Source organism: Adiantum capillus-veneris, chromosome 19 (genome assembly GCF_014529385.1).
Source record: "Adiantum capillus-veneris isolate H3 chromosome 19, ASM1452938v2, whole genome shotgun sequence".
NCBI classification, from domain to species: domain Eukaryota; kingdom Viridiplantae; phylum Streptophyta; class Polypodiopsida; order Polypodiales; family Pteridaceae; genus Adiantum; species Adiantum capillus-veneris.
The window spans coordinates 8,064,137-8,075,253 of NC_140949.1; the positions used below are offsets into that span (position 1 = coordinate 8,064,137).

The 11,117-nt window shown below is 43.4% G+C and overlaps 1 protein-coding gene across 2 annotated transcripts; it reads left to right on the plus strand.

Moving 5' to 3' along the window:
* The first annotated feature begins 1,080 nt into the window (after window positions 1-1,080).
* LOC147433525 (uncharacterized) lies at window positions 1,081-4,846 on the plus strand. Of its 2 annotated transcripts, none has more exons than XM_086489735.1 (6): window positions 1,081-1,476; window positions 1,640-1,691; window positions 1,809-1,876; window positions 2,684-3,566; window positions 3,677-4,029; window positions 4,177-4,846. In XM_086489735.1, the coding sequence occupies exons 1-6, from the start codon at window positions 1,204-1,206 to the stop codon at window positions 4,315-4,317; spliced, it is 1,770 nt and encodes a 589-aa protein (XP_086345861.1). In that variant the 5' UTR covers window positions 1,081-1,203; the 3' UTR covers window positions 4,318-4,846. The 2 variants fall into 2 exon arrangements, with proteins under 2 accessions (XP_086345861.1, XP_086345862.1); XM_086489736.1 differs by having other exon boundaries at window positions 3,677-3,960; window positions 4,177-4,845.
* Window positions 4,847-11,117: the final 6,271 nt, after the last annotated feature.

Below are 11,117 nucleotides of genomic sequence, written 5' to 3' on the forward strand. Positions count from 1 at the left end.
TGCTGATATTAAACATGCACACATTAGTGAGATTTTGGTAGACAAAGAGATTGGCAGAATAGTGGAGACATTAAATGCTTATCGCAACGCACACACAAGGGAGAGACATTTGTAGACAAAAGGATCAAAAGAGAACCTAGTTGACATGCCCGTCGGACTCCATTGTGTGTAGCCTCGTCAAAGAGACTTTATTCGTTCCCAACCTGTTCTTTCTCAGACCCTAAACCGGCACCCAAATGGTGCCCCTCCCATCAACAAAACCTTAATGGCCATTACTAATGAGCATCGGTAGCTTTACTGGCTAGCCCTCTTTTTGACAGGCACACTTTGCATCCATACCCATATTTTGCTGAAGAACTGATCTTTGAAAATGGGCGATGGGTGATTTACTGGCTAGACCTCTTTTTGACACGCACACTTTGCATCCAGCCCCATATTTTGCTGAAGAGCTGATCTTTGAACATGGGCGATGGGTGATCTGCAACAAGCAAGGAGGGTGGTCCTGCACCAGAAGCAAGCGTGCACAATATGGCTGATCTGCAACAAGCAAGGAGTGTGGTCTTGCACCAAAAGCAGGTGCGCACAGGTTTCCCAAACTCCAGCCATTTAAAAATGTGCCCCACGCCCAACGAAATCCAAATTTTTTCCAACCGGACACTCAACCCCGCCATGCCACCTAGGTGCGCCACATAACCAGGCCTGTCCGCGTTTACCAATTTTGTCCGAGTTTACTTTTTATGCTGATGTGGAGCGTCAAGATCCCCTCTCCCTGCACGCCCAGCTTCCCTGCTCTTGATCCCACCGCTCGCCCTTCCCCTAAGACCCCATGTAAGTTAGTCATGAGGCTCCCCAAGCCCCTGGAGCATGCATACAACTCCAAAAAGCCGACATGCGTGTTAGCTGCTGCGTCTGCAAGTGCTCACTGGACCAACCAGGTTAAGCCACAATTTTTTTTGTCCGCAATTTGTTTGTGAAAGGTGCCGCAAACGGAATTGCAAAAGGGAACGGACAAGGACTTTGCGGCAATCCACCTTACTAAAATTAGAACCCCCACTACAGTCGTCCAGTCCCCCACGATGCGCCTTCGATCTGTGTTTGGAATTTGAAAAGAAGAAAACCGTTGAGTAACTGCTTGCCATTAGAGAGAGTGATCGATCATGAACTTCTAGCTAAGCTAAACGAAGCAGCAGAAAGAGAGAAGAGATGGGTAAGGTGGTACAGTGCCCGTGGAGGCGGGCGGAAGAGGAAGAAGAGGAAGGCAAATGGGCCGTGGAGAGAGCGAGCGAGCGCGTGGCGAGGGGCGACATGGAGGGGGCCCTGTGGCTGCTGCAAAGGGCCCAGCGTTTGCATCCTGCTGCACGCGGCCTTGCCGAAATCCAGGCTGTCGCGCAAGTCTGCCATGCTGCTACTTGGAATCCCTGCGCTTGCAGCTCCGCCTCCCAGCGTGCTTCTCCCCATTGGTATCGCATTCTTACGGTAATCACGAACAATTCCTTTCTCCGCATGTGACGATGTAGTGAAGCCAAAGTCTTTTGCTTGTTGTGCATAGTGTTCCCAATAGCGAATTGCAGCATTCATCATCTGCTTTGAGTGATGTACCCATGGACATTCATTCACATCATTTGTCATGCAATGACAGGTCAATGAAAAAGCTGATCTTGGTACCATCAAGAAGCGGTACCGTCAACTTGGTATGCCGCTTATTGTTGTGTTCAGTTCGATGCCTTCATATGAGAAAATGTGCAGCTATATATCTAGCTATCTCATTTCTCAGCATATACTGTCTTTTTCTTTCTCTTATTTTGCAGCTTTGCTTCTTCATCCTGACAAGAATAAGCATGCACGAGCTGAAGAGGCATTCAAACTAGTTTCAGAGGTATGCTTGCTGCTATTTCTTAAAGATCAATAAAAATGTCTGTTTTTTGTAAGAAGCAAGGAGAGAACAGTAGCCAAAGGTGCTGCATCAAAGATAGTCGCAAACATCTAAATTTTTTTGTCATAAAGGAAATGTGTATGTGCCGTAGAGATCATGGTGGTAGGTGCTCCGTACATCATGATGAAATTCTGGAGTGTGTCAGCAGTAGAGGTAGTTTACATGCTTAAGAGTGTGGCTATATGCAAGCCTCCCATGATTTCTGGCTGCCATTCAAGATGCATATTTGGGAGGCTAGCTTAGCTCATTGCTGAAGTATGTTGGCTGCTCAATTTAGGTTGGCGGTTGGGACATGGGCTAAGCAAATAGCTGGTCCATGTTGACAAGGAACTCTTTATCAGAACACCCATGGAGAAAGCGGGTTTTGAACATGAAAGCTTTGTGTTTTTGGTCATCTTGGTAGTATTGGGAGAAGTCATTTACCAGTTTGCTTCTGAGAGAGGAAACATAACATGATTCAATACTAGCAAATCGACGAGCATTACTTTTTTCTTTTTGATGACGAGACATCCAAGAACAAGCAAGATGCTATCCTATGGGAAAGTCTTTTTTCGGTTCATTCACTGTATGCAAACCAGCGCCATGAATTTAGGTGTTGATAATGGTGTAAATATCCACCCATCTCCACATTGTTAAGTTATCTTTGCGGGCAGCCAGCTCTTTGATAGTTAACACTGAAGTAGAAATTCCTGGTACAGAAAGACCTGCTGTTTTTTGGCTGTAAATCATGCTAATTTTCCCTCTTTGCAGGCTTATGCACACCTTTCAGACAGCAAGAAACGAGAAGCTTTTGACTCTCTTATCCGAAAAAGGGAATGCAGAAAGTGCTCTAGTGAGTGTCAGCCCGCTTGGGATGCAACAAGGTGCAGCACAGAATCCTTGAAAGGGAGGAATCAAATGGATTATCAGAGCTGTTGTTTCCCTTTTGACTTCCATACTGCAGAGTGGAGAATGGAGCACGAGAAACTTCGAATGTTCCGTGAACAAGCACAGGCAAAAGTTGATTCATTGGCGCACATATTGAAAGAGAGGAGGTCAAGATGGAGTGAGGAGATGGGAATAACGAAAGGAAGATACAGAAAAGCAAGCGAGCGTAGAATGTATGGAAACAATTTTCAGTCAAATGCATACAATGAGATCAAGGATCATGTAGAGGGGAAAGCATTTGACTCGGGATCCCTAGAGGAGCTCTACAATCAATGTAAAGGAGCCACAAATGATGAATCAAGGAGAGAAACATGCAAAATTTCTCAAAGCTCTAGGGTTGGAGGTGAGGAAGCCTTTGTTGAGAAAAGATTGGTCCAAGACCTTGGTTGCAAGTCATCAAATGACACACAGACTCCTCAAGTGTTGCAGAAACTTCAGGGACTGCTGGGAATACTAAAGGAGGAAATGAGTGGAAATGGTAATGAGGATGCAAAGTTGAGAACGGAAAGATTTTGTGGAGAAGGCAGAGCAGCAGAAGTTGCCACAATGTACATCAATGCAAAGAGGGCAGCATGTAGTTCAGCGAACGCACCTCAGCATAGTGGTAACAAGCTTGAGGAAGAGAGGACTGTTATTGATGACTTCCTCGCTGGGCTGAACGAACGCGGAGTGGGGGATCAACCACGGCAACGCAAATATTACACAGGCAATAGCTTGCACTGAACTTTCTAGTGTGGGGAATGCATTGGTGAAGACACTAATGTAAACAACTGCTGTAATGGTTTTACATGAAATCAATGATGGGTGCCTTTGCAGGTTGGAATTTCAATAGGCCTAAAGATACAGTACCTAATGAGAATCCTAAGAGGAATGGTTATAAAGCATCCAGCTCCTTTTACACAGAAAGCAACAGGGCTAGAACAGCCCAGAGTGGTCTGAGTTGCAGTGAGGGATTGAAAATGGCATCGAGTAAAGAGAAAATCATGGGTAATTGTCATCAGGCTGGATCAAATGCGCTAGCAGCAGATGGCAGTCATCTTTGGCAAAAGTCAGAGAGCGTTTGTGGCAATGAAGAGAAGATTCTAGAGAGGCAGAAGAAGGCAAGGGCACTGTTCGCCACATGTTTTCGTCACTTATGGTTTGTGTGTGCATATTACTATGGTGAATGGGTAAGAAGGGCTTTTTTTCTTTTGGGGGGTGGGGGGTTGTGGTGTTAGTGTGCTATTGCTCGTTGCCATGGCTGTGCGTGCTAATAATCCTTTCTAGTCCTATTTTGTGAGTGACTATATGATTATCTCCAATCCTTATGCGTGCAGAAATCAGAGCAGCTGTTGAGGACACTGGAGCGACTACGAGAGGAGACGCAGTCAGTGGTGGCGACCCTGGAGAGCATGAAGGCAGAGGCTCGCATTTTTCCAGCAGCTAGCTGTCATGTGCCTGCCCCCATTGCCACCTGAACCCTCCTGCCACCTCCCTCCCCACTACTCTACTTCATCCTTTCACAAAGGTCATGTACTTACGTAAAGCTCTTTCAAATCCCTTTGGCTGTCTGGATGACCAAGAGGCAAGTACGTTGGCCAGCCTCTCCTCGCCATAGCTCTCATTGCTTGCACACACGCACTACAAATGCCCTTCCCTGCCAGACTCAGCCCACACCAACAATCACAAGCACAAGCACATGCACCCATTATTCCACACGGTGCTATACATACCTCCTGGGTCTTCTTAATCTTATAATAGTTTATTCCCTTTCGTAATTGGACCTTAAAAAGGTGTCCAGTTCTTCCAACCAGTGAAGCTAAAAATCAAGCTTTTGGGCCTTGCTCATTAGGTAAGTAGATGATAGATGATGAGATGACAAATTTTTTTCTTTCACATGCGTTCTCTTAGGTGTCTTCTCCTTCCATTGGGGAGGTTCCTGTGGTTGCCCCTCAAGGTTGTAATGTACAACAATGTGCAATTGTAAATACATGGATATGTATAAAATTTCTCCCTACTACCTTCGTTGTGCTCATGCTTAAAAAGAAAAGAACGCAAGAGAAGTATGGAGATTCATGAAAAGGTTTTAAGGTTTCAATTAAAAATTTCACCAAGCTTTCAATTAAAAATTCCACCAAGCTTTCAATCAACTCCTTGAAGAAATTGTAATTTTTACGTATATAAATTGTTGCTAATAAAAAACAACATTCAAAATAGAAAATGCGATTTTCATTTATTGATATGAAATGAGTGATCGTCACTCCATTTTCTTAAACACAACAAGTGAAATTGATACGTAATATTTGAACTCCCTAAAAATATGAGAGCATGTTAACAATTTTCAAAACCCATCATGTCAAGGGAACCCTTCCATAAAGGCAACATCACCTAAACCTGCAAAAACACAAAGTTACTTAGTCTCATACTTACTACCATGCCCATACTAAGAAAATCTCATATTATATTTCCTAGAGATAAGAAGGAAACTGAGTACATTCCTTCTCATGGCAAAAGCAGATGAGATTTGCCTATCCAACTTTTTCATTAAGATAGTCAGGGTGCTATCCAACTGCAATCTGCTAAGAGTTGATAGAGGACGGCACACTCTCAACGCGCAATCAGGAAACACATGAAGTAGCAAGATTCAACAATGTTGTGATGGTGAAATTCCTATGATCAACCAACTCTAAGTGTAAGATTGATGTTTTCATTACTCAATCCTATACAAATGGTCTTTTTTGGCATGTCTTTGGATCTTAGATAGATAGGTCTTCCCTTATTACTCATTGGAGCCCATAAAGGCCTGTTGTACGATATCAACCTATTAGGCCAGCTAGCACTCATAGAAAACTTGTAACCCAATTACAATGCATTAGGTTTTGATTTCTATTTGTGAGACAAAAAATAAATTTTTTTTCTCATAATGCATCTGTAATTTTGTAAATTTTTGAAAATAAAAGTGAATCTCATTAGCTAGGTCCAATGCATACATTAAACCTTACCTTAGTGTATCTTCATTGCCAACCTTTGTCTTTTAGCTAGGTCTAACATCATGACTAGGTGGTACTACGTGCGGAGTGGAGGGTAGGGCACCGTCAAGGTTAACTGCAGGAGCTGGTTACGATGGTGCTCACGACCTATGAGTTGAGGCACAAGGGGGTGAACGCAAAAAGCAGTGTTGGGTCTTTAAATGCAAGGTTCATCATCTACAAAAGATGATTCACTGAGGGATCACACATCAACGATGATAATAGGCTATGGACAAAGACGGAGTGGTTTTTGTCATCCACAAGTTCACGTATGAAGGCATACAAAAAAGGAGCCTAGCAATTGGTGGGCACTATTGCTTAGTTTTGATTATTGCTTACATTGATAGTTGCAGTAACTTAGATTATACATGTATAGTCCATATAATGGATTATTCAAGATTTTCTATCTGGCTCTTTCATGTCCAATCAAAAACACATGCTAGAAGCAAGTAGACTTGCTCTCAATTGGACATGTGCACATGTTTTGTGAGAGACATCTTAGAGCAAGCTGAGGTAGTCATGGAGGAGTTGCTGTCAATGATCAAGTGAGTTCTCTACAAAGTTATGCATCATTTAGTTTCTTTTGCAAAAGTCATGCTTTCAATTGAGAAATTTACACTGCAAACCAGGATATGTGTGCACTACTACGTCCATGTGTGACATGGGCCTGCGAGCTCTTCCAAAGCTGCATGAGAATTCAATACCAGTAAAAAAAAATGGTGCGTGACTTGAATGAGCTTGAGAGAGAGAGAGAGAGAGAGAGAGAGAGAGAGAGAGAGAGGAATGCAGTTAGATGCTAAAGTAGAGGAACACCTAGAAGCCAAAGAGAGAGCTTTGCATCAACAACCTACAAACCTCCACTCTCGGCATCGCCTCATGATGTTAAGTATGGAGCCTGATTTACCCTTGTAATTTTCTGTGGTAAAATCGCACATTTGTAAGGCCCCCATTATGAGGAGAAGCCATCGTGCGTGAAGGAAAATCACTCACCGGAAACCAAAATTTTCACGGACAAGAATCAGGGGCAACTTTAAAGGCCTCGGGGGCGGAGGCCCCCGAGACTTTTTTTCGCCGGAATATTCTTTTTCGTCGAAATATTATGGCCGGACGGCGGCCGGAAAGTGGTCGGAAAACAATCGGTCGGTTGGCCGGTAGTCAATGGCCAATGGCCGGTGGTCGGAAGTCAATGGCCGGTGGCCGATGGTCGGAAGTCAATGGCCGGTGGCCGGTGGCCGGTGGCCGAATTCAAAAGCGGACTTGTCTTCTCAAGGGCGGCCACACATGGGCGGATTGGAGGGTCCGATTTGGACTTATTCGCACAAGGGCGGCTACACATGGCTGTCTCTCATAAGAGAGGGCAGCCCTTTTGGCCTATAAAAGGAGGCCATTTCTACACACATTTCATAGTGTGAAGTTGATGCAACAAGGTGAGTGTGAGGTGGTGAGAGTGAAGCAAGGCGGGAGCTCCATTAAGGGTATAATCCCTTTGTAAACTACTTCTTGTTTTGAAGTACTAAAGCCATTGAGTGGCTGCTTTCCCGTGGACGTAGCCCACATTGGGTGAACCACGTATATCGTGTGTACTCTCTCTCTCTCTCTCTACTCTATAATCTCGTGTATATAAATCTGTCTCTCTCCATTAAGTAATCTACTCAATTATCTATTTAGCTACGTCTTATTTCCTAACAACTGGTATCAGAGCAAGGTTTGCTCGTAGCTAAATTATCTCAAGGAAAGGATTCCTTGAATTGAGTGGGAGTTATGGCGGAGGAAGGGAAGCTCAAGATTGAGAAGTTCAACGGCAAAAACTACCAACATTGGAAGATGCAGATTGAAGACTATCTCTACCAGAAGGACCTCTATTTGCCACTAGGCGGTCTTGCGAAGAAGCCCGCAACAATGGCAGATGAAGCATGGATTGTCCTTGATCGAAAGGCACTGGGAACAATCCGGTTAAGCTTGGCGTCAACGGTGGCCTTCAATGTTTCGGAGATGAAGACCACGGAGGACTTGATGAAGTCACTTGATGACTTCTACGAGAAACCATCGGCATCCAATAAGGTATTTCTTATGAAGCGCTTGTTCAATCTAAAGATGGCAGAGAATGGTTCAGTTGCAGAACACCTAAATGACTTTAACACAAACATAAATCAACTTCGATCAGTGAAAATCAATTTCGATGACGAAGTGCGAGCTCTCCTTATACTATCATCTGTACCGGATAGTTGGGATAGCCTTGTGATGGCTGTAAGTAATTCTATCTCTGGCACAAATACTCTTAAATTTGATGATGTTGTGGGTGTTCTCCTAAGCGAGGAAATGCGAAGGAGAAGCACATGAGAATCATCAAGTGCTGCACTATCAGTGGAAACAAGAGGAAGGCTTAAGGAGAGGTTCAAAAACCAAAAGGGTCGTGATCGCTCAAGGCGGAGCAAGTCACGCACAAAGTCAGTTCTTGAATGTTGGAACTCCAGCAAGAAGGGCCACGTCAAGAAGGATTGCTGGTCCAAGAAAAAGAAGGAGACAGAGTCTCAAGACAACAAGCCAACATCGGAGGCCAATGTGGCAGGTAAAGTAGAGCAAGATGCTCTAATTCTCTCATTAGACAATGTGTCTAATTCCTGGATAGTAGATTCCGGGGCTTCATTCCATGCGACACCACACAAGCAACATTTCCAAGACTACACCAAAGGTAATTTTGGGTATGTATACTTGGGAGATGATGAAGCTTGTGAGATTGTCGGCAAAGGTACAGTTTCTGTCAAAACTACTAACGGAAATGAATGGAAGCTTAAAGATGTTAGGCATGTTCCTTCTCTTCGCAAAAATTTGATCTCTACAGGACAATTGGATGATGAAGGTCACAACATTGCATTCGGAAACAAACGGTGGAAGATCTCAAAGGGATCTTTGGTGGTTGCCAAGGGTGAAAAAGTCGGTACACTTTACTTGTGTACTGTTAGCACGCAACCTTCAGCTTGTGCAGCAACTACAGAAGTTGATAGTGCGGTGTGGCATTACTGACTTGGGCATATGAGTGCCAAAGGAATGCAAATCCTTCAAACAAAGAAGCTTCTACCAGGTTTGAAAGAAATGGACTTAGAGTTCTGTGAAGATTGTGTTTATGGTAAACAAAAGAGGGTAAAATTTCAAAAATCAGGAAATGAAAGAAAAAATAAAAAACTTGAGTTGGTTCATTCTGATGTTTGGGGTCCTGCAAGTACACCATCACTTGGTGGCTCATTGTACTATGTAACATTCATAGACGATGCGAGTAGAAAAACATGGGTTTATGTCATGAAGAATAAATACGATGTATTTTCCATATTTCAAAGGTGGAAAGCCTTTGTGGAGAATGAAACAGGTACCAAGGTTAAATGCCTCAGATCCGACAATGGAGGCGAATATTGCAGCCAAGCTTTTGAAAGCTTTTGTGCTAGCAATGGCATTCGGAGGCAAAGGACAACCCCAAGGACACCTCAACAAAATGGGATTTCGGAAAGGATGAACAGGACAATCATGGAACGAGCACGAAGCATGCGGCTACATGCAGGCCTACCGCTTGAGCTTTGGGCGGAAGCTGTAAGTACGTCTGTGTACTTAATCAATCGGTCACCCTCAACGGCATTGGATGGGGGAGTTCTAGAAGAGGCATGGACAGGTAAACCGGTGAATTATGCATTTCTCAAAGTGTTTGGGTGTGAGGCTTTCATGCACATAGATAGAAGCCTAAGATCAAAGTTAGATGCAAAGTCCAAAAAGTGTTTCTTCATTGGATATGGAGAAGGAGACTTTGGGTATCGCCTATGGAATCCTGAAGATGGTAAAATCTTAAGGAGTAGGGATGTAATTTTGAACGAAAAAAATATGTACAAAGATTACTTGGAAAGAAAACAAACAAAAGAAACAGGTGATGAGTACATGGAGCTTGAGGACGGTGAAGACTCAAGGACTGCAAACGGTAACAATGTGCAACAACGTCAACCAAATGAGGAGCCTCAACCTATTCCCCGAAGATCTACAAGAGCAAGTAGACCTCCAGAAAGGTTTGTTCCTTCCTTCAACCATCTCTTGATCTCAGATTCTGGAGAGCCGGAATCATATGAAGAAGCTATGCAACATGAATCCAAAGAAGAATGGACGAAGAGCATGCAAGTGGAGATGGACTCACTACATCGCAACCAAACATGGGAGTTGGTTGAGTTGCCTAAAGGTAAGCGGGCACTTCAAAACAAATGGGTGTACAAACTAAAGGAAGAAGAAGGTGGGAAGAAAAGGTACAAGTCTAGGCTTGTGGTAAAAGGTTTTTCTCAAAAGAAAGGTATTGAATTCAATGAAATATTTTCTCCTGTTGTAAAAATGAACTCAATTAGGCTTGTCTTAAGCCTTGTGGCTGCTCATGATCTAAATCTCGAGCAAATGGATGTAAATACGGCATTCCCTCACGGTGACTTAGAGGACGAAATCTACATGCTTCAACCAAAGGGGTATGAAGTAAAAGGTAAGGAGAAAATGGTTTGCAGATTAAAGAAGAGCTTGTATGGTTTAAAGCAAGCATCAAGGCAATGGTACTTGAATTTTGATCGATGGATGTTGGATCATGGATTCACAAGATGCAACTCGGATCACTGCGTCTACACGGAGAATTTGGGAGATGGGAAATTCATCATCCTAATGTTGTATGTTGATGACATGTTGATTGCAAGTGCTAACATGCAGGACATCAAAGACCTAAAAGAGGAGCTGTCCAAATCTTTTTCAATGAAAGATTTAGGTGCTGCAAAGAGGATACTTGGTATGAAAATATCAAGGGACAAGACGAAGAAGACAATAAAGCTATCTCAAGAAGATTACATCAAGAAGGTACTAGAAAGGTTTGCAATGCAAAATGCAAAACCAATTTCTACACCTTTGGCTGGTCATTTTAAACTAACGAAGGATATGTGTCCAAAGACACAAGAGGAGATAGCCTATATGTCTAAAGTTTCATATGCTGCAGCGGTAGGTTCTCTAATGTATGCTATGGTCTGGACAAGGCCAGACATTGCACATGCAGTGGGAGTTGTGAGTAGGTTCATGGACAACCCAGGTAAAGAGCATTGGCAAGCTGTGAAGTGGATACTTAGGTATCTAAAAGGGACAACAACAAATGCTTTGTATTTTGGAGGAACTGATATTTTTCTAGAAGGGTATGCTGATGCAGATATGGCAGGTGACAAAGATACTCGAAGGAGCACTACTGGCTATGT